A 23,146-nucleotide genomic window follows, 5' to 3' on the forward strand; every position below is an offset into this window, starting at 1 on the left:
ATGTGATTCTGGGGGTAGTTATCAAGGGAGAGTTGAATAGGAGGAAATTAGTAATTTGTTCTGAGATCCGTGGGGGGTGGATGAGAAATGCATGCTTTTGATCAATGCAATAGGGGACAAGTCGATGAGATCACAGGTCACGACACACCTGCCAATATTGGATGTACGACCTAAAGTTCAATTTTCGCTTTGTGATGGAAATCTCCTGGGACTACTCCATAAGGCACTGTCAAAAGACTGAGCGCCTATGACAAGGATGGTAAAGGCCAAAAATATCTGTAAACTTTACCCTTGGGCATGTCAAGCTACAGATGTCACAGAACGAGCTTGTCAATAGAACAGTCTCCGTTTCGTTCTGTATTGAAAACACATCGCCCATTACTCTCAGTTCAAGATCTAACATGAGATGACATATTTTATCCCTTTTCAGTATGGGCTACTCTGACCCCGATTCTTTTAGTCATGCAACTGAAGTTAGCTCTAACTCTGAAACTGGTGGAAACTCAATCTGCCTCCCGTGATAAACTCACTAATAAGGGACAGCCCATGAGCACAATCAACGCTGTGATTTGGAAAAAGTTACCTAGGCACACATCTCCCAGTAGCTAGAATATTAGTCATCACAGGCCTTTTACTGCTACCCATCGCACCGTCCCGTGTTTCACGTCAACTTGTTAGCTGCAGTTTTTGACGTGAAGTCAGTAGCCTCTTCCAAACTCAATGCATCATCCTTATAGTACTCCGTAGTATGCATGCATATGCTGTTGCGTAACTTGGCAACTCAGAGTCGACGTTTTACCGCCAGAGGCGCCACCTCTTTACGTATTTCTTCGTACGCAAAGTTTGATTACTTCTGCTATACCTGGCTTCTCAAACACTCCTTGTCCTTGTCAACGTTGGGCCCGGAAGATATGCTTCTGCGGATCCATGAGTCTAGGGTCTGCCTTCACCTTTCAGAAACCTCTTCTCTCATTTTGCATTTTGAGTTGAGTTGCTATTAATAAGCGGGCCAAATAAGACCCTGTCCCGTGAACATTTCCACCTTCGGCGGTTTTCTTTGCCCTCTTCTTCCTTCATCCTGGCTCAACTGTATTTGATTTCAACATTAGGGGCGCGTTGACATCAAGGCTGTTATCCAACCTGCGCTTTGGCATTAATCGAGATACAAAAGTAACAGTAGCTCAGGGCGCCACTCAAAATTCATGACCTGAATCCTAAATGATAAAATGGTAAGTCAGCCCTGGTTCAGGGGCCTTTCTGATAAGTTTACCTTGGCGAGAACGGCTAGACCACACGTGGAGGGACGATCCACTGGGTGAACAAGACTTTGCTGGACAGGTAAAATATACGCAGTAGCATTCACGACCAAAAAGGAGCCTCCATTAGCTTTGAAGAATTCCAATGTTTATCCAGCGCCGGCACATGTCTGTGTTGCGGAATCTGTCCCGACACCTGTATCACCGTCGTCGTCGTTACAATGAGTGCTATCAGAGCAATCAATGGCCCAGCACTTGACAGGATACCAATATACAATGAATGGGGATATCTTCTGGGCATCGCCGAACCAATCGTTAGACATTTTCATATTGCTAACCATCATGTATGCTCCTTGGCCGTTACTAATACTCAGGCGCCTTACTCAAGGCTTCACTACATAGTATACTCAACTTATACGCATCTCGGAAACACATCTCTTCGTCACGACCAATAGGAATAGAATCACAAATTCGTAGGCTCATTTCCGATGCCCCAGGGGACAAAGGTAGGCATAACAACTTTGTTTTCTTTTAGTGACCTAGTCTTGTTCTCTAATACCATCTTCAGAGACGCCATGAGCACTTAAACCCAAAACGTTATAATCTCGTTGCAAGTTCCCATGCCCAGCGTTATACCTCAGAAATCGAATTCTCAAGAAATTCTTGGGGCAGCCCCCTAGCTCTTCCTTGCTTGTCTCCGAAGCCGTTTCCCCAGGCATCCCTGGCCTTAGACCAACTTTCTAACTATCTGTGGAAGATGTCCTATTGGTTAGCGGAATGGGATGATCTGTTCCGTCCCTGCTCCCGCACTAGAATCACAAAATGGAAAACATTCGAGCCATTCATGCGTTGTCAAGGGTAAATCGCCATTATTTTGCTGAGATTTACGTATCTTGTAACCTCACTAAGTAGGTATTTGACTTAGCATAACCTCACAATCGCCGATAAGGGATAACAACACAGGTATGTACAACAGAACGTCGCATGCTCGGCATAGGCCATTGCACTTGGATTCGCCCATGATTCTCAATTGATTCTTTTATCTAAGATGTATCCAAAAATTTAAGGCAAATCTACATGATTGCCCTCCTACTCCTGTGGGGGTATAAGTCATCTCATCTAATTCACCATCAAATAGTTACAAAGAAAATCGTTTCCCCAAGAGGACGTTGCAAGTCATTACTCTCATTACAAGCAGGCTCACCCTGCTCTAGAAATCGCTTCCGGGGTAGGGGCTGGCCATCCCACTTCCGGGGACGCTGTCATTGCTTGACATGTATGTTTGATCGATTCGGAAGATCCAGTCCATCTTGTCACGCTCGCTCCGTGCTGCGAATAGCCAAGTGTTGTCTGTCCCATAAATAGCAAACACTGCGGACTGCATCCGCTCTGGTAGTCGCTGAAGGCCTGGCCCTCCTGATGAGGCACCAGGTCCACTGCCTGTCCATATAGTAGAGATAACACGGCCCGAAGCAGTTCGTCGATGTCCTGGTGTGAAATCAGTTCCCCCATCCTGGCCTTGCACTCCAGAATCATCGGGGCCCTGAAGCAGGCCCAATACCCCAGGCTGACTGTCTATACGAGAGTTCCTCAAACTTATGAGCCCAACCTCGTCACCGTCAGTTGCAGAATGCAAATGAAGGTACGGTCGCCGCAGCTCGACGAATCTTTTGACCCAACGAGTTGAGTCGCTGTTCGGAATCATCAGGTACCCGCCTTTTAGGACTTTGGGGTTCTTTGGTACTCGGATAACTGTTGCGATAAGTGTCGGCTGCGCTGGGCCGTCTGTCATCAGACCGTCTGTTGGAGGTGCCATGTTGGTCGGGCTGAGGATGTTGTTGGATGGATCAGGATACTTCTTCCATAACTTCAGGCATTTTGTCAAAAGATAGGTCTGGTCTTCATCATACTCGGGTTTGAGCAGTGGCTCTTCCACAGTAATTGTTTCTTCTTCCTCGACTTCCGTAGCTTCTGGTTTCTCCGATGTGGCTTCTTCTGTATATTCATTCTCTGGCTCTTCTTTGACAGGCTTGCCCTGTTCATCGACGTGGGACTCTCTTATTTCAGGCTGCTCCGGGTTAGAGAGATCCGTCTCAGGTTGCTGTGCTTCCTTGGAGAGTTGTGGTTGAGATTCGTCTGCAGGAGGTGGCTCCTCGTCATCGTGAGAAGGAGTCTGTGAAGTTTCTGGTGTATCATTAAGCAGGTCATCGTCGCTTGGAATGATTGGCTTTAGCTCTGGGGAAGGTTCAGGCTCGGGTTCTTTTTTCTCAGGTAGGGTATTTACTCCGTCCAAACCAAGTTTAGCTAAGACAGACTCCGTGACTGACATATCTGCGGCGCGTCTTTTCTTCTTACGAGCCGTGAGAAAATCGCTGACCAGCGACACCCCTCGAGGTGTCCAGCTTGTTAGGTCTTCCTCGCCTTTGACGTAGTCATGCTGGCTATTTAGCCTCCACAGGTCGCCGACTTTCTTAACGGGAGCAGGACGCATGGCAAGAGTGAAGATGCCAGTCGATGAGCGCACGAAGCGAACGTTCTGCCAGAGTGCCGAGAACATTGAGGTCTGCCGCACGAAAGTTCTTGACAGAATCTGGACGCAAACCTTTTGCGAGAACTTCATAGGCTCAGCCAGCTTCTCAGAGCTGATCTCCCATGAGATTGTCATTTGAACTCGATACTTATCCTGTGTCACTCGATCAAGCAGTAGTGAGTTGTGCAAGCTGGAATCCCACTGAGCGTAGATTGTAAGGCTTTTAGTACCGTTGGCATTCTCGCGAAAGATCGGGCTCTGGGACAATTTCAGAGAGATATCAGGTTCATTGGCTCCCATGTCAGGTGTCTTCCCAGCCGAATCAACAAGTCTGATCTTTCCAACGCGAACAGCAGTGACGCCACTCCATGGAAGAGCATCGCCAGAACTGTGAGAGATATTAATGCCGATTCTCCGCTGCAAGCCCTGATGAAGTTGGAAAGTCCCCGTGTCAAGCTCGCTGGTTTGTGTGACTTCAACAGCGCCATATTCGCCATTCTCGTTCAATTCCATGATTTGGATCCGGGAGAGTAGATCGTGCTTCTCTTGGGTGTAGAACTGCGATTCATTGATTCGGGATGCTCTGGCTTTATCTTCTCTTAAAGGCACAGCATCTCGCATGTCATCCCAGCTGAGCAGCTTATCCAGATGCATCGTGGAGACCTTGGCGAAGATGGCGACTCTCAAGGTGACATCTTGGGGGGCAAACAGGGGAATGCTCATGCTATGAACACTCTCAAAGCGAATTGGTCCTTCATCAAAGTCTTTGATCATTTGGGTCGTGGTAATGCCATCCTCCTCAGAAATGCCTGGGATGAAGAGCTGTGCGTGGACTTCTGTGCCTTCTCGTTCAGCAAACCCCACGAGCTCGTGCATGACAACATTGAACTTGAGGGTGTTTGTTGGTGCACGAGCATGTGATGGTTCAAGGGAAAGCTTGATGATACCGACAACATGTGATGTGTAAGGCGATAAGACATCGAGAGTGGAATCTTGAACCCGGCACTCGAAAACTGCCTTCAGTGGCACGTCAACCTCACCCACAAGAGTGTATGACGGCATACATGTCTCAACAAACGGGTTATCGAGACTGAGGTGCTGTGCATATTCCGGCTGGTCAAGATACTGGTGCATCTGCCGCATCTGCCTTACGCGATCATGTAGTTTCTCCAAACTCCATAAATGAACCACGCTGTGCTTATAATCAACCACACGAATGCCAATGCACGGCTTGTGAGCTTCTTCCAGCGCCACATCATCGCCCTCACCAGTAAGTCCATTGAGCACCATATCATAGGACGAGCACAAGACATGACCGACGTCTACCGCCGCAAATTGGAAAACGACGTGCTCGTCAAGTTCGTGGCTCATGACCTGAGCTTCTTTGAGAATGGATGCGTTTTGCAACACCGCCTCAGCCATCTTCACAAAATGTCGGCCTCGCCAAGTCTTGACAGTCTTCTTTGCCATCTCAATCTCTTCTTCTGAGAGGGTGGGGCTCTTCTTTGGCATCTTAAGGGGATCCATCTTTTCGATTTTCTCTTCGAATTGCTTCCGTTGTTGGTTTAGCTGTTTCTGCATGTCTTCCTTTAACTCCTTCAACGCCGCCTCCATCTTGACCTTCTCCTGTTTGATTTCTTCAATCTCGACGTTGGCAGCCTCAGCGCTCTTTAGTTGATCTTGGTATTCTTCTTTCTGTTTCTCCAATTTGTTTTGCAATTCCTCGCGGACCTCTTTCAATCTATCGTCGGGCTCTCCTTGTTTTGGAGTTGAGGGCATTGTCAAAGCGGTATCCAACGAGAAGTTATCCATCGTGCCGTTCGATAGGTACTTATCCCTGATCGGGTAAGAAGACTCCGAATCGTCCCCATCCTCGCGACCATTCACTCGTTCCGCCCTTGCCCTCTGCACATCCTCAAATAAAGCATTGAGCTCCTCGTCAGTAAGACTGGTGAGATTTTGATCGGATCCAAGAATTGCACCAGCGGCTTCTCGTCTTGCAAGCGACCAGTCCGATTCCCTGCCACTTCTCTGGAATATTGATGGAGACTCTGGTCTCGAGATGTCGCCAAATTCGGAGACCCTACTAAATGATCTTTCGTGGCCGGGTCGGGGACTTGGCGAGGGTGAGCCTCGATCCAGTGCCTGGAGCTGACTAGCTGTGATGGAGTGTCGAAGTAAGCTCTGTGGTCTCTCTGGTACCTCAGCCCGCTCTGCTCTCGCCTCCATAGGGTGATTAAATCGGAAAATATGGAAATCACCCAGAATGACACGATAACCAGAATGAAGCTGTGATGGCTCGGTGATACGCTTTCCGTTGATCATGACCGAAGCACCTTCACTGGGGGTGAGAGTCACAGTGCCATCGGGAGCATTTTCAAAAGTGCAATGATCGTGCAATATCCTGGATCCGTTGAGTCGGATATTCGCTTGATGATCGGCGTTGGTATCGACATTACCGACTGTTGTGGTACCCGGCTTGAGGTTGTAGACCAGGCACTCGGCCAGAAGCGGATCATCGGACAAGTTGACCAAATGCGGCATCTTCTTCGGCGTATGCAGGCCAACGAAACCTTTCTCAATACTGACACCAAGTTCTTCGAGGGCCGCTTCACGTTCTTTGTGAATTTCCTCAGTTTTCAACAGTTTCTCCTCCCATGTCTGATTTAGATCCGTAAGTAGCTTCTCACTCTGGCTCAGCTGTTCCGCGATCTCTGCCTTTGAGACCTTCTTCAGAACACCGTCCGAGCCAGTGATGCTGACCATCTGCTGATCTAGGGGTGTGCCTTCAGGATAAGTCTCTCCGGTGACAAGTCCACCCCCGGCAGCTCCACCAGGAACAGGACCATTCCCAAGTTTGCTTCTTAATAGCGATAACTCCTCCTTCAATTCTCTGATCATACGGGCATTAGCATCCTCGTTGACAACAGCGTGGTTCTTGATTCGCTTAGCGGAGTCGGCATATCGGAGAGTACTGAGCGTTTCATCAAAATTGATATCAGCCGGACTGACGGCGGCAATCATTGCTGTCATACTGTTACCACCTAGTGAATCTTTCAACAACCACGTCAGGACACTGTCTCGATAAGGTACTTGACCAGTGCCTTTTTTCTTCTTGCCACCGGTTGACAGGTCAGCCAAAGCAGCAATGACGCGACCCAATGTCGACAAGGATCGGTTGATCTCAGCGCCCTCTTTCAGCCTCGCGCCAGTGGCTCCAGTTGATGTCGCTCGTTCAGAACCTGCCAAATCCACCAGACTGATCTTAGCGACCTTTTCCATCTCCATCTTTGTGTCAGCATCGTATTTCTTCTGTGTCAACATCAGGGTGAAGACGGCGTGACTTCGACTTGATGTTTGGTTCATATTGGTTGCGGCGACCGTTCGGGCCTTGTTTCCTTCATCCATGAGATGTTCAATTTCCTGAAATTCGTTGACTGCAAGCTTAGCAAGATCCTCCACATAGGGACCTGTGGAGGGATGTTCTCGGACTTTGAGGTTTCCTTTGGTCGATGGGTTGAGTAGATCTCGGACACGTTCGTTGTAGATCTCGAGATAAGAGACTTCGACTGTGCATTTCGTTGTTTTATCCTTCTTTAGCTCATCGATCCTTTTGAACATATCCTGGCAAATCAAGGGAACGATCCCTATTTCCTTCCCATAGCCCATCATAGAATATGATTTTCCTGAACCAGTTTGGCCATAGGCGAAGATACAGTTGTTGTAGCCTTGGAATGCATTGTCGAGAAGGGGCTGTCCGAGATCGTCGAAAAGGTTCGATTGGCCGGCGTAGTTGGGGTCGTCTTTGTTGAATGACCAGTACGAACGATCGAATGCAAAGGCTTTTGGTCCTCCATCTTTCACGCCTTTCCCTTCAGGTGCGGTGACCACCGTCTGGTTCCCTTTCATCTCCACGATACATTTTGCACCTCTTTCGATTTCTGCATCCTATTCAGCACCGCTCTTTTCTTATGTAAGAAACCCGCTACTTACCTCTACTATTGAAAGGTCGACATCTCACCACCACCTTAATATTTCCTCCGCCCGCTGGCGGCATGGCTGGCGACTTGTCTAGGGGACCCAAGTCGGTCCCCTCTGGACAAAAGCTTGGTTGTTGAGAATGCGCGGGATTTGGAAGGGATCAAGAATGTCCCCAAAACGATATATATACCGGCAGCTTATACTTTATTGCAACAGCATGTGTCTCCACGGTGTAGTCGCCGTCCGAAACTTCAGCGCATTGTCTCGTCGGTAAGTATCGCTACGTAAGGGGGTTCACCGTCCGTTGAGGCACGGGCTAAGAGGTACGTATCCAGAAATGACGACAATGTCGGATTTGGTATCGCTATTCAGGGTTTCGACAGGGGCTCGCTGGGGGTAAAGCTCGTTTCGCTGGGGCTACCTTCTTGGGAGCTGAGCTGCAAGAATGCTCGCCTGTTCGTTGTCGAGCACAAGTGAATAGAATACCTTGCGATGGTTGCTTGTCAACAAATTTGGTGGGCGCGGTCGGAGGTCGCGCAGCAAGCTGCTTGGTCCGAGTCCCGTGCTTTGATTGGCAGCTGATGCATGAGCAGGGGATCTGGGGTTGTTAGTAAGAAGCTGGGAGTGGGATTCACGTGGAAGTACGGATAGCTCCAATCTTGTTGGAGGGTACGCTGGCTGCCGAGCATTAACCGCAAGCCAGCCATCATCCGGTCTTCGTCAGCGTTGAAACAGCTGCGTCTGTTCAAATGCCAATGGGTCTGATGGTGTTAATTTCATGAAACCCGTGGACTTCATGTTCTCCCCGATTCGTTTCGCTTTTGAGTTCAGGCTCTTAATGTTGACCTCCGCCTTTACTTTCGCTTCTGCTCCCGTTCCCCGCGCTTCATTTGTGGATCACCTCCGTGCACCAGCCATGGCATTCATTGAATCTTGTTCACCTTCGACGTTAGTTGTGGTTCTCTAGCTGTTTAATTCAGTGATATAGGCGAAAACGGACTTGCGTGCCTCTGAGAGAAACATGGACCACTTGAGAACCCTGTGGCGCCCTTTGTCAATAATGCCAAAGCCGATTAACGCGTTCTTCATCGTGAGATTAATAAGTGTCTTGATTGGCGAATACTCCCCTGATAATTGCCAGCAACTAAGACCTCTTCGCCTCGCTACTCCGGAAGTTGGGGCATATGAACCGAAATGAAAATTACTCACAGAGACATCTCGCTTGCAAACGCAATCCTTGAAATGCCTTCGAACAGTCGAACTCATATATGCGTCTGCCTGGCTAAGAATCCCTCAAACGGCTTGTCACCACAGAATGAATGAGGGAAACTCGAGACATATCCAGGGTGCCGTAACGTAATCCTTCAGGCGCCGCGGCGCTTCACAGAATCCAGGATCAGCCATCCTGTTTCTCATGATACTTCTTTTCAAATCAAGGCTATGGGACTGGGGATAGCAATTGGTGTCTGATGCTCGGTCGCCTGCAACATCATTCAGGAATGATGAACTGAAGCTTCGAGAGGCTCTGGCGTTAGTAGTAGATCCAGTTTTCGAGTGCAAATCACAACGCTGCGACTAGGACAAGGGTTTTGAGATCTCCAATTGGCATTTGTAGCGAAGCAGTTCGCCTTGCCGGAGATCGTCTGAATTCAACGGCATGGTCGTGCTAGCACGTTTTGAAAAAAGATCAAAATTACTTGGTTTTTGACAGTTTCGAGGAAGAGAACGGGGTTCTGAGTCGCTTACAGGATCGGCAACCTGCAGACTTATTGGTCAAATGGCTTTGCGTGCCCGTTGCCCCTAGATCAAGAGATGCACATGGCGCTTACTTCACCCAATGAGTCCCACGATCGTCTAAAGCTTGAGCTGTGGTAAGCGCAGATCTGGGTTCGTCTGAATAGAGCATGACTATCATCGACGTGATCAGCCTTACGGACATCCACCACAGCCCCCATATTAACTTATTCACGCACGTATTCGAGGAGTAGTAAAGTCTGGGTTCAACAAGCGTCCTTTGAACTCCCTCCGCGCGGCGTTATTGGCACCAGATGCACCCGTTTGATATTTGCCACGCTGGCAGGGCGGACGCTGGACACCGCTCACCAATGACCAACCACACCTGATTCGCCTCACTTTCAAAGGCTCACGGCGTATGGCAGGGGTTTCCTGCCATATCTGTTCTGGCTACAAGGAGCGACAAAAAACACATGCAGCAAATCAAATCTGGGTACCCCTTGAAGACCTTCAAATTCGTGTTGGGATATCATGCTGTGGAGCGGTGAGCATAGTCACACGCATCAGATTAACATACCTTGGGTTCGCATACATTAGCATGAAAGGTACCCTCTAACCGTCAGGCACATCGTAACCATATCTTGTAACTTAGCAGGCTGTGCCAGATTTGGATAAATACCCTCCCTTGGCCCAGTTCATACCGCTTTGTCCTTCCCAGCCTGTCTCGATATTCGTAGATTCCTCAGTAGAATCGATTGTGCGACCATGTCCTCTTCAATGAACAAATACTGGATCCCGCATCAAGACATTCACAGAAAAGTCATCACTCAAGAACTCCAGTATTATCTAGGACCCCAGGCTACGGTTCGCCCATACACGTTGGAGGTATCTCTTTGTCAAGCTAGCCCAACGGCTATCCTTTGCTCATGAATTCGAACGTAGGGAGAGGATGGATTCCTCATCACCACTCCCGGATCCTGCCTGACAGATGTTGGTCGCTGCTGGTTTGTAAACGCCCTCGGTTGGTTGACATTTGATAGGAACAAATCGATGATATTTGCCGAAAGTCGAAAGATCTGTGGGATCGACAGGCCGCAGCCAAGGTCCAACAGAATCCCGAGAAGTTGCTGAAACGACCGTTACATCAGCCTGTCATTGTTTCGAGAGGGTCGTCCAGAGACTCTCATCGACGTTACCACGACCGACGCCGGCAGGATGAAGATTGAGTCCCAGCATGACTCAGCAGTTAAGACCGTGTTACCTCTCCACCTCTCCAGTGCTCCGAGGGAAGCCTGACAGATACCTGTGGGGGAGTTTTCTGCACATCGAGGGCTGGCAGCTGCAGCCATCATCCCCCCTCCCCCGAATTTGAGGCCCGTGAAGCAACTTGTGTTGGAATGCTAGAGTGCGGTGAAGCGAAGGGTTGCAGGCTGCAAATAGCCATGAAGCAGAAGCTGTCCGGTGCCCAATATAGATATGTGGAGGATGAGATACCCAATTGAGTCAAATTAAGCAAGTGTCATGATGGTTGCCATGTCTGTCCACAGACACGGTGCCATCTGGCATGATTCCGACCCAACAGAAACCACATGAATGCAAATACTGCCCAAATTTCATTTGTTTTGGGCATGTAGCAGGTCTGGAGCTGCACGAAAGCATTGGAGTGGAGTCGTCATATTCGGGACCCGGCAGTCTTCGTGTTCCAATCGGATTTTAAGTTGTATGCTGCCATGCTTGTGTGATCGTGCGCAAGTTTAGGTAAATAGCGATGAATGAAAGCTGAATCTGATAATCCCACAGTTTGTTGGCTGCATGCGCTACATGCCTTATGCTAACTCATTTTGAATCGAGAAGCTTTTCGTACTTCTGAAGGTCCATGGGACCAGTTGACCAGAGGACTATGGCTTGCACACACACTTGTTTCGACTCTTGGTACGGTTGTTTCTTATCACGAGTCATCTTTTGCTCTGTGATATACCCTATCACGTTGACAAACTCGCCGACACGTGTTTGCTCAGCTGTGAGGGATTCTAGAAGAAGGCTGACATCCACCACAGCAGTGGCATTGCTATCTCTTGGATAAAGATGACTGAGGAAGAGACAGGCCGAAGAGGTTGAGTAAGAAGTGACGCTATCTTGGTTAGCCAACAGTATACACCGTGAATGAATTTGTGAGTAAGCACACAAAGAGTGGAACAGTGTTCACCGGTCATACCATCCGAGGAATCTGACTTTGTCACCGACAGGTACAGCAGGGAGATTCGACAGCAAGTGAAGCTGAGAAGAAACTGGGCCCCGCGACATGCCCGTTGCGCGTGGCTACTGGGGGCCTTGCTAGGGGATTTTGAGGCCCGAAAGATGTGATTATGCTGCAGCTCCAGAAGAAATCCCTCACAATCAACTCTACTGGTGACATAAAGGATATGGGGTAATGAAGGGATTTAATGGAGGTTGAAGATGCAGTTTATCTTTGATGTTGACTTCACGTGAAATGGGACACGGAAAACTATCTGTACAGTGCGAGTTTTCTACATCTTCGTCATTGCTCGAAGGATATGGACAATACAGTGCAAATTCGCACTATTTTCATGTACCCTATATCATCAGTGTTTAGGTTATTGTGGTGGGGGTTCAACCACATCTCTTCTTTTCATCAAGTCGCGTACTGGTCGATTCTACCAGAATGTCTGTTGAGTCACCTCCAAGGTTTATTTACAAAATTGTCCCATCGCCGCCTGGTGAGCCTTTTCCTAAGGAGCATCCATTATCAGAACTTGATCAGAATGATGGCTTCGTTCATCTGAGCACATCCACTCAAGTGAGCGATTTTCGTAGGCCGTGTTATTGTTTACTAATACAGCTTACAGGTACCCAAAACCGCTGGCTTGTTCTTTGCTAGATCATCTTCACTTTGGGTCATCAAACTTGAATTCAAGCAGTTTGCTGATTCCATCAGATGGGAGGGCGGCTTTCCTCATCTGTATGGTAATTTCGGGGCTGACAATGTCGACTCGACTATGAAATTTGTTCGTCAAGAGAGTCAAACATGGGGTGAAGTGATGGCAAAGTCAGAATGGCTGAATTGAATATGTTCTTTTATTTTGTGAGGAGTGGGTTTCTAGGTACTGCCTCTCCGTAATCACATATCTAAAGGCCGAGATCCTTCTCGACCATACCCTTACAAATGGGGTGGTAAAAATCCTTGTTCTTCTCGAATGTTTGCAATGCCAGCTGTCTATCCACCTTGTTGAGGGCGCGGAACAAAGGGCGCACAAACTTCATTCGACCAACTCGTCCAAGCAGAGTGGCGGCGTCTTGGTAGATGGCAGAATCATGAGCTTTGAGAGCAATTAGATAGTATGCTGACAAAATTTCGACATTCTTAGACGATAAGAAATCGTAGGTTTTCCCCATGAGCTGCGCTCGGTCTGCGCTCAGCTCACCGGACTGCTGCACCTCAGCCAAGAAGACAAGTTTCTGGTTGGCAGTAAAGTTCTCAAGATCCTTGGCGCTTGGTGTAAAGTTCTGATAAAACGTTAGCGTAGAGATGCTACACCATAGACGGCGGAACTTACAGCGTCTTTCCACTTAGTTGCGAGGTCGTAGCACTGGTTCGCCAATGTAGTGTCGAACTCAGGCTTAGGGGGTAGACCGGGCGTGTAGAACTTCTCCTCCCAGTTGATCTCGGCGACATTCTTGGAGATTTTTTCATCCCCAAGGTTGTTAAAGAAGTCAAGGAAGGTTTGCTTGAACTCGAAGGAGTCGAGAGACTTGCCAGACCACTTGGTAAAGTAGAAAGGAATGAACTTGTCAAAGTTCTCTCGACCAACAACGCCCTCTAGGTAGTAGAGGAAGTGGAAGCCCTTTTCGTACGCAACGGTACTATAGACATCCTCAGGGTCGACCCCCTCGTGCTTTATGATAAGTTTAGTGTATTCATGGTCCTCACCGAAGAGCTCCACAGCATCCTCTGTGATACTGTCAGCCGAAATCTCAATAGCAATATGGCGTTACGCACCAAGAGCTTTCCATCCGATGATGGAGGAGAAATCAAACTCGGTATCACCGTGGATGGCTGCTTGGATACGACGCTCAAGGTACATCGTCCAACCCTCATTTAGCCAGCTGAGCCTCATTAGCATCATCACTTTAGGCGATTGGTCATTTTGAACTTACAAATGTTCCCAGCTGGCATTGGAAACCAGGTTGCCACTCCAGCTGTGGCTCAATTCGTGGGCAATGACGTCCACATTTTGACGATCACCACTGATGATAGTAGGTGTAGCAAACGTATAGATGGGATTCTCCATACCTAGAGTCATATAGGTCAATTTATTTTCTTGCCTTTTGACTCATAGCAAAACCTACCTCCATAAGGGAAGCTTGGGGGTAAGACCAGTACGTTGTAAGCTCCCCACTTGTAAGGGAAAACGAGTTTCTCTGCCACTTCCATGAACTTCTCCATATCACGCTCCAGCTCCCATTTGCATTCTTCCAGCTCATTGGGACCTGTGGCGACAATACTTCGAGGGCCAATAGGCGCAGTCGCAATATCGCCGGAAGCTACGGCGAAGAGATAAGAGGGGATAGGGACCTTTTGCTCAAACTCATAGAGTTTCTCTTCACCAGGCGTGGCACTATGGTCTCCCACAGGAACACCACTCGCAACAACTGGTAGGGAAGAAGTGAGCTTGAAAGTGAAAGTGGATTTCACATCAGGAGTGTCTTGACACGGGAAAATAGAGCGGGCATTGATAGCCTGGCATTGGGAGAACATATACGGATGCTTCTTGTTCGAGGTCTGGGCAGGAGTAAGCCACTGCAGAGCAGTGCATTTGCTCGTCGTCTTGAGGTCAATGGCGAGATCAATCAGTTCACCCTTTGCAACTCCGCCTGGCACATGGATATGAAGAGGGGCGCCGAGGGGTGCATTATACTCTTTCAGTTCCCACTTGGACTCTGTTGAATTGATACGGATGGTAGAGATATCCACATATCGAGAGTCAAGAATGATCTCGTTACTCTCTTTCTCGGTCTGTGACTCAAGCTGAAGAATAACCGAGCCCTTGAGCGCCTTTTCCTCAAAGTCGATCTTGAAGCTAGCAGTCGTATGGCGAGTTCGCCATGCGCTATAGTTGGAGAGGGTGCTGGGATCACGATTGGCCGCCATATTGACTATTGCGAATGTTGGTCTTAGATTGCGATTGTGGGTGGTTTTGACTTGACAAGTTCGCAGAATGGCAGGTTTCTTGAGTGACGAGAACCACGACATGAGGGTCTGTCGAATCGCCAATGACACAGCTTTATTCCAGTGGGCACAGTGAGGTATGACAACAAGGCGTTTCCATTCAGATTCCTCTTCTAGAACATCACGTGAGATGGCCCGCGCAGTAGACCACCTTCCAAAAGGCGTATCAAACATGAAAATAGTGGCATTCTCTCAGAGGGACTTTTGTATGTGAACTGCCTTAGGTCCGTTTACGACACCAAATTGGAACAAATTGATCGAGCAGTTTCGAGTCAAGTGATGCCATGCCTGTGTGTGACTGTTCTTCAGGTCTAGTCACGTGCAACAGACCTCTGGTAATGCAATCGATGATCGAAAATGGCCTCCTTCGGGAATTGGCATGACATCCAATTCCCCATAGCACGGAATGTCAGGCCGGATCTGGAGTAGAAGTCACGATTTTCCTGCCAGAAATGCCTCTCACGACTGACTATTCAGTCCGGATACTCATTGTAATTGGAAAAACCTGGCTATCTTCACAAAGGCATTCCTACCATTATCATGTGCTATTATTCGTGGCCCAAGATGCCGACAGATATCTATAACCAACTACGGAGTATAGCCAGCCAGTCTGTTTATCCCCAGTTACGGGCCATGGGGTTGGGAGGCTTAGGCTCGGTAACAGGCTTGGCACACCTGAACAGGGCTATCATGGAAGTCAGAGGCGAGAGAAAACGTCCGGAAGAGAGAAACTCTGATATCCGTTCTAATTATATCTTAAAGCAAATAGGGCACCAGCCAAAGCTTGTGTAGAATACGATAGGTCCGAAGCTCTCATCATTATACGCCCTTATTCTGAAATACATAGCGTTTTAGAGAATAGACACATAAAACGAGCAACTGCTGTGACGGCAAGGCTAAGAGTAGTGTTTTGCTTGAGTGGGAGCTAATATGGTTTTTCAATTCGAATCCCCTGAGCTGGAAAACGAATTCGACTTTAGGGTCTAATCGGGCTAGACCAGCCGTTGATGGGAGCTAGGTTTTCGAGAATATTTCTGTCCTAACGGTCAAATTGTCACGATATCGTGGGTAATATTTGGGCAGATATTGTCATCTCCGAGCCATGACAGGTTCTCCGATGTACCGGTATTTCAGTAGGAGCAAAATTGAGGGCCCTTCATGATCCTTGGCCAACTTTGGACAAGGGATCATTAAGGGTACTGAGGCCCTCACCATACAATACTTTGGAAGTCTCTGTCTCTAGAGAGACAAGCAGGCTGCAACCTTTGTCACAAACAAGGCCTTCGCTCACTTGATCAAAATTGCCACCTCGCGATAGCGGAATCCTTTCTAGGTCAATGCTATGCTGGGGACACTCCGTATAGGACGTCATGACGGCACTGAAGAAGTCTTTGGAGTTGATCCTCCCGGTCAAAATACTTGACGCTGCTGCAGGAGGCGTCATGGTGAGGGAGCAAATATCACCCCACGAAACCACCAAACCGCAAGCGAGCCTGGGCCGGGTCTGCGGTGGTAACGGTGCGAGTTGACGGGTGGGGGATCCCAGCTGTTGATTTAATGCAGGGGACGTGCAGAAGCAGTGGAGGCTTAGATTCTTGCAAGCTATCCTAGGTAGCCCTGTTTGGTAGCTTCTACCCTGGTCTTAGCATGCGGGTGCTATCGAGTTGAGTCAACATGGGCATTGCTACTCAACGTCTTGACCTGACGAAACCGGCTTTTACATGAAGCGGTCTTAGAAATAGTAAGAGGTAGGGTTGCCACGCTGCCAAGCCTCCGTATGTGTTGAAGACTTGCAAGTGGTTGATTGATCAGCGAAGATCTTCGCAACTTCATCCAACGACGAGGCCTCATTCTTGTTTGAAACATGCTCTTCATTGACCGAGCTGAATCATTCCGATAGGTCCATTGCGGCTATCTGTTCAACATGTTTCTTTGCCTGCAACTGCACTATCATTCCTCTGATAACACCAAAGGATCATAACATAGAGCAGATCTATTGTCCCTTGGTGATCACTCCTGAAGGTGTCCCGCCACTGAGTTGGTGCATGTATTATCTATAGGGAAATACCCTGGTGTTGCCTACGGAGTCAATGCCCATTGTAATTATCTGTAGCCGAGATCTTAGATAGGAGAATGAAACCGACTAGCCGTGCACGAGGTGATATCTAACTACAATGTGGTCAATGATCCGCGATATCTAAGTTGGCATGTAGGGCTGCACCTAACTTTCACTTCCACGTGTTCTACCCTAGGCACATAAGTGAAGCGCCACAAAGTCACCCAGACGGCTGGATGTCTTAATTGTTCAGGTTTAACGGGTTGGGCAAATGGGTAGGAAAGATCCTGACCAACTACTGAAGGTCTATGGACGCCATCTCCCCTGTCATTTGACGCTGTGCTTACCCGATTGTTCAGATATCTGTTCCTGAATAGGATGCCAGGTTGAAGCTTGTTTCATGTCGAGGGGCTGGGCGAGTCTGGTTTGCCTCATGGCTTGGCTTGAATCATTGACGAACCATATCAGACATGCAGGATCTTGTGCTATTGCACAGGGATAGCTGAAGGGCAGATGTGACAGGAATACCCAATGCCTCGAGACCAGTATTGATGCTTCAGATAATAACTGGGTCGCCCAGGCGGGTGAACAAGAACACTACCGGTTGGCTGATCCTTTTCCCCAACAAGGAACAATGTCAATTTGTCTCATTCAGGTCCTGCACTTGCCTTGAGAGCACGATCTTTCAGTGAGTATAATCATGACACGGGCTTTGGCTATGATCAATGAGTAAGGCAAATGATCTTCACCCAGTGACAGCTGAAACTGACACCGGAGGTCTGAACACAGACCAATACTGGCTGTTGTTGGCTCAAGACACCTATCATTTCTGCTTTACGATCACTCACCTTGATGGAAAAATTCACCTGTACGAACATGGGTGGTTCAATTGGAAACACCGGCGTTGAGGATGTGTGCCTAGATCTGAGACCTTCTAAAACCATCGGCAAGGGTGACATGTTCTAATTGACCCTTGACCGGGTGGATAACCCGGACCGACCGCAAGCACGGGACAGAACAAGGGGCCCATGCTTTCTGGCAGCTCAACATAAGCGAGCTCAGCTACGAGAGTTGAAAAAGGCACAGCGCCGTAGATCAAAGACGGTTCATGCCATCATGGTGAGGGGATGGTGCAACAGCTTCACGATGTTGCAGTGCAGTGGACCAGTCCTTCGAGATGGCATATTAAGCCATTGCATAGCTATATGGACGATAATATTGCCCTTTATAGCGTCGTCCGGATAACACAGTAGTAAAGGATATGCCTATCGGAAATGATCAATGTCAGTCACTTGATCAACATCAATGAACCAAGGGAGTAGGAGATTCGCCATGTATGGTTACAAACTACTGATGACCAAAACAACCCGCACCGGATACGAAATGAATCGTCGACTAGCTCCAAAAATCGGTTATGTTTCAAGAGGCAACACGAGTTCACAACATACTATAGGTAAGGTTATTTAAATATTCCGGCCAGGGTTGCATGTAGAACTCCCGCGGACAGTGGAAAGAGGAAACGAAGCGGGAAAAGCAAAGAACAAAAAAGGGCAAAGTACCTAGTTATGTAAGATTGAATGACGTACAATACAGTTCAGAAACTTTAGGAAACACCGGAAACATATCATATGCAATTTGCAATATGCAGCAGTCCACACTTGTCAGCATGTTTCGAGACGTTGCCAAAAGCCTATGGAAGTAGTGCCGAGGGATGGGACGAAGGGTCTTCATCTTGGCCGGAAGTCACTGTAGTATTGTCTCTATTCTCAAATACTACAGTCATTGTCGATCGACTCTCTGTAGATCAAGCGGGAATTCTCTGCTCGCCCTTGTTCTAATGGACGTTGCATCCGGATTTTGCGTCTAAGTGATCAACGTTGCCTTTTGTCGGGGATAAAGCCACCGTTGGTATCCCTGTAGCCGTTGGAGGGAGAACAAAAGCAAAGAAAGTCGTGCTCTAGCCAAGACAAAACCACTATCATTTGTCAAGTCGTCATATTCATGTGATATCCCTAATATGCATACTACAATTATATGACGGACAAAGGAACCTCGACTATCAAAATCTTAATATGGTGGGGGGCAACATGTTCTACAATAGTTACCAGTCAAATGATCGCTAGGAAAACAAGACGGCATGTAGCGGCATCTTTGCAATATGTGACACAAGATAGCTGGAAAACTCTAAGAGTAGTATTCGGACCCTATCCTACAGAGACGCGTCCACGATGTACATCGGATAGTCGACTATCCGCACCGCACGTGAGGGAACATGAATAATGAAGCCTTCAACTCTGATAAGCAACATGATGATATAGTTGCAGTGCAGGTTGAGCTTACTCGTGCAATAGTTGCAATTGGCTCATGCCAGATTGGATTTTCGAAACCCTACCCTCCCGGAGACATCTGCTGTAACCATAGAACATGTCGAGCGAAGCAACCCAACGGCACCGCTAACCCGTGGGGCGTGCCTCCCGTCCGTTTTGACCTCTCCTTCCAGATTTGATACGTGATGGAAACTGAAACACGCCTTCCACGGGGAGTGTCTCTGTTTGTAAAAAGCCATTGCCCAACTTGGAAGGACTGGTGCCTTGGGCTTTCGTCTTTCCCTTGTGACGAGATAAATTCATCAAAAATTTTCTCCCTCCTTTTCTTTTCCTCTCGCTTGTTGAATTTGTTAGTCTTAACCGCATCACCGTGATAGACAATCGCACGAGCCACAGTTATTCATTTCCTCGTGGACGATGATTGATGGGAAGTTTCCGTCTTTGCTTTGGGAGCTGCGTGCCAAGACCCTCCGGCTCAACTAGTCACAGTACGTCTAGGGTCTGATCTCTGTCCGTCATGGTGGAGAAGACACCCCTGTCCCGGTTCCGCTAACGTAGTAGCCGAGGTTGGGTCCAGGGGCAGTATGAGACATGGATTGACTAAGGAGTTCTAGGGAGTCCAGGAAGTGATGGAGGGCAACCAAAGAGCAAAACCGCCGAACGAGGCGTCGAGTAAAAACCGTTGGCAGCCACAAAAACAACTTCAGATTTCTGACAGGCCCTGTTGATCTATTCCTTTTTGCGAACCCACCCCGAGCCCGGTTGACAAAGTTTAGGCCGTCCTGTGCCTTGCGGGGAGCATGGACCATCCGTCAAAGAACCATGACCTTCGTCTGCTCGTCAACTTCATCTTAGCTCCTGGTCCCGCGTGCCCCAGACCTCTTTGTGCTCCTATCCCATGCTGATATCAACTATTCTGGATGTCTCTAGTGTCTGGGGGCGTGACACCATATCCTGCAGGCGGGGCCATGAGTTCTAACCAGGATTCAGGCCCAGGGCCTGATTTCCTATCATGGATTGTCCAGAACAAGGGGTTGATTGAGGCTGCTCTCCGCTAAGTGCATGTCCAACCACAAACGAAGAAAGCTAACCGGAGAGCTCACAGCTTGGCGCAAAAGCAATGTCTGGGATCCCTTCCACAGCTAGAACTGTTATATACCATCGGTCCCAGGAATCCGAAACACTTAAACCGGACCAGTATTGTTGTGCTTCATGCTATAGCTTATTGCTCTCATCTCCACGGTAGTGCCATCTCGCCGTGGCAATTAATCTCTGACACCCTCCTACTTCCCATTGTGGCAGCCCGATCTAGTAGCATTGTTTCGACGCAATGGCTCATATTGCCAAGTGCCTCGTCGATATCGACACCACCTATATAACCAAGCAGTCTTCGCAATCACCCAACGATTCGGTATGAACGTTCTTCCTGTGCTTCACTTTCCTCTTATTTAACCCGAGCTTACATATGCTTCCTTTTCAGAAATTGTCACCATTACCTCCACAGGAGAAACCATTTACTTGGAGAATGCAACAACCTGATCCGTCGAAGAAGTATCAACTTTTTCCAAAGGAGAGGAAATTGCCCGTTCTCAACAGCAGCAAAGCGGCAGACCCGGACAAGGCAACCATGGGACCTTCAATTACAGCAAGTGATAAGACAGACAACCAACAGACAACACTCAATGGCTTGAAGAAGCGGCTGAATCAACACAGCCTGGCTCGACGACGCAAGATCAGTGTGCCTGAAGTTGGACCTATGACAACCGTTCAGGAGCTTTCAATGGACTCTCGTAAGTAGCACGCTTGGCAAAGGTTGTTGGATCCTAGACTAATGTCCTCATAGCAACAATTCCTGGCCGCCCACCTTTCCACGAGCGCTCCATCAGCGCACCTGGCAATTCGTCCAGAAACTACCATCTTACCGATACTTTTCTTTTTGCATCGAGCGATGACGAGGGCCCCGACCCTCAGGCTTCGATGAAGGGTGAGACCGAGGCGGGCTCTAGAGGTGCAACTCCAACTTCACCAAGACACCTGGCCCCTTTGGTCATCCCTAGACGAGGAGGACAATCGCCCTTACTCCGCCGCCAACAGTCGTTGAACTGCTTCCCTGTAAAGAACGAGCCTCTTCGAAGGGGCCGCACCAGCGAGTCATCTCCCCAAAGCTGCACCTCTTTCACACCGAACTCTTCCATGCCCGATCTTACAACACCAAAGTCCGCATCAACAGGCTCAACGACCCCCATCCCAGTGTCTGCACCACTCATGGAGCCTCAAGCTGAATCCCCTCAACTCTCTGATGGACGTTATACCCCCCCCGTTGATTCAATTCGGGCAGGACATCGAAGAGGTGGCTCAGAATCTTCCGTGATGGACAGAGGTCGTCCTAGGAAGAGGCGTGATCAGCGCACCAATAACGGACCGATCATCCAGAGGACAGAATCGAAGAGTAGGATCACTTCAGAACAAAAGGCCTTTGAGAACCTGCCAGTTGGTGTGAAACATTCGGAGGCTTCAGAGAAAATCGAAATGCCAGAACTTGCGTTGCTTCAGAAGCAAGCTTATGAACAGGTCGGACGCTTCGAGGTTCTGAGGGCCGAAGATGTTGAGGCGCTCTCAAAGGAACTTCGCCATTTGGATGAGAAGACCGAGTACCTTCGCCGTACTTACACTGCCCTTCGCTCGGGTCGCAAAAATCTCCACTCCCGCATTTGCCAGTACCTGCGTTCGCCTCGCGTGGCCAAGTTCAGTAACGAGTCTATGCTGAAGCAGGAAGAGGCACTTACCGAGCTGGATGCCTCAATTGACGACTGGGTGAACAAGCTGGAGCAGGCTGAGAACAGACGTACTCGTGTTCGCCAGAAGTTGCTTGAACACGTTGCTGCAGCTGCTTGTCTCCCTCTTGGCGGACCAAGCATGACACGTGAGCCTGTAGTGAGTGGCCCATCCTCATCTGGCATTGGCAATATATCAACCCCACCTCGGAGTCCTTCGAAAGAGACCGCTATCTCACCTCGTACTGCCAGTTCACCTTCTCCTCAACGTGTTGTGGCTCAAGTACCCAGCACGATCCTGGAACAGCCTGTGATCGAGGAAGAGGCTACGAAAGAAAGCGCTGAGCGCGTGACCAGCACCGGATCTCTCAATCGCTCTGACGTGGAGAGCATTCGCATCTATGCCGGTGACGATGTTTATGCTCTGTTAGCCGATGTTGAGGATGAAATTACCAAGATGGGCAAGCAGCCGGTATATGAGCCTATGCCCCCAAACAACCTGATCGAAACAAAACGCATCGAACTTCACCGTCAGAGAAGCCACGAGCTACTGAACGGACTTTCCGGAGAGGCACACGCAATGAAGAAACGGGACTTTTCTGAATGCCGTGCCATTTCTCCTCTTGCATCTCCACCAACCTCATCCACCAAACAAAACGAACAGGCCGAAGATGACCTGCCTCTACTGACGAATGTTGTCTATCGCCCTTGATGAGTTTCAGCATATCTCTGATATTTGTCACCATAGTCCTGCCAAAACTGTATCGCATTTCAACGATTCACGGCCAAACCATTTACAACAATCCTTTGATACCCCTACGGCATTTTCTACATTTTTTTGCATATTTGCGCTACGTCTACTCATGACATTTTACGGCTGCAACAGCATATCATGCATTCCTTGTTTTATTATGTATCATCATACGGCGCAAGCTGGAGGCTTCTGTCATTTATCACAGTATTTCCTTTCTTGAACTGAGTTCACTTCCTTTATTGTATTAATGCACTGTTAGTTTGTTGCATATATCGCCCTACCATAGTACTACTCTTAGTTTCTTCATAATGATATTATCTTGGCATGTTTTCTGCCAAGGCGCTTTCAACGTAACTCCCTATCTTCTCCTCTTTAACGTCACCACGGAAGAAACCCGCGATGTGATCAAAGAGGCATGTAGTATTGAAGTGATTCTTTGTGGGCTTGTGATACAATGCGAGATGTGGGCATAGACAAGGGTATTAT

At 48.5% G+C, this 23,146-nt stretch overlaps 6 protein-coding genes; 3 read left to right on the forward strand and 3 right to left on the reverse strand.

The window, feature by feature from the left end:
* Positions 1 to 2,466: 2,466 nt before the first annotated feature.
* FFUJ_07257 (probable kinesin) lies at positions 2,467 to 7,843 on the reverse strand (the record flags this gene model as incomplete). XM_023577489.1 has 2 exons in its annotated part: positions 2,467 to 7,727; positions 7,780 to 7,843. The coding sequence occupies 2 exons, from the start codon at positions 7,841 to 7,843 to the stop codon at positions 2,467 to 2,469; spliced, it is 5,325 nt and encodes a 1,774-aa protein (XP_023430551.1).
* Positions 7,844 to 10,266: 2,423 nt separating this feature from the next.
* FFUJ_07258 (uncharacterized protein) lies at positions 10,267 to 10,727 on the forward strand (the record flags this gene model as incomplete). XM_023577490.1 has 3 exons in its annotated part: positions 10,267 to 10,386; positions 10,444 to 10,491; positions 10,542 to 10,727. 3 exons carry the CDS (start codon positions 10,267 to 10,269, stop codon positions 10,725 to 10,727), a joined length of 354 nt encoding a protein of 117 aa, XP_023430552.1.
* Positions 10,728 to 11,337: 610 nt separating this feature from the next.
* Positions 11,338 to 11,805, reverse strand: FFUJ_07259 (uncharacterized protein; the record flags this gene model as incomplete). XM_023577491.1 has 2 exons in its annotated part: positions 11,338 to 11,632; positions 11,717 to 11,805. 2 exons carry the CDS (start codon positions 11,803 to 11,805, stop codon positions 11,338 to 11,340), a joined length of 384 nt encoding a protein of 127 aa, XP_023430553.1.
* Positions 11,806 to 12,184: 379 nt separating this feature from the next.
* Positions 12,185 to 12,587, forward strand: FFUJ_07260 (uncharacterized protein; the record flags this gene model as incomplete). XM_023577492.1 has 2 exons in its annotated part: positions 12,185 to 12,319; positions 12,369 to 12,587. 2 exons carry the CDS (start codon positions 12,185 to 12,187, stop codon positions 12,585 to 12,587), a joined length of 354 nt encoding a protein of 117 aa, XP_023430554.1.
* A 61-nt stretch (positions 12,588 to 12,648) lies between these two features.
* On the reverse strand, positions 12,649 to 14,671 carry FFUJ_07261 (related to leukotriene-A4 hydrolase long isoform; the record flags this gene model as incomplete). XM_023577493.1 has 5 exons in its annotated part: positions 12,649 to 13,026; positions 13,077 to 13,471; positions 13,520 to 13,626; positions 13,678 to 13,813; positions 13,870 to 14,671. The coding sequence occupies 5 exons, from the start codon at positions 14,669 to 14,671 to the stop codon at positions 12,649 to 12,651; spliced, it is 1,818 nt and encodes a 605-aa protein (XP_023430555.1).
* Positions 14,672 to 20,462: 5,791 nt separating this feature from the next.
* FFUJ_07262 (uncharacterized protein) lies at positions 20,463 to 22,618 on the forward strand (the record flags this gene model as incomplete). XM_023577494.1 has 3 exons in its annotated part: positions 20,463 to 20,543; positions 20,613 to 20,922; positions 20,976 to 22,618. The coding sequence occupies 3 exons, from the start codon at positions 20,463 to 20,465 to the stop codon at positions 22,616 to 22,618; spliced, it is 2,034 nt and encodes a 677-aa protein (XP_023430556.1).
* Positions 22,619 to 23,146: the final 528 nt, after the last annotated feature.

This window comes from Fusarium fujikuroi, chromosome FFUJ_chr05 (assembly GCF_900079805.1).
Source record: "Fusarium fujikuroi IMI 58289 draft genome, chromosome FFUJ_chr05".
In the NCBI taxonomy this organism is placed as follows: Eukaryota; Fungi; Ascomycota; class Sordariomycetes; order Hypocreales; family Nectriaceae; genus Fusarium; species Fusarium fujikuroi.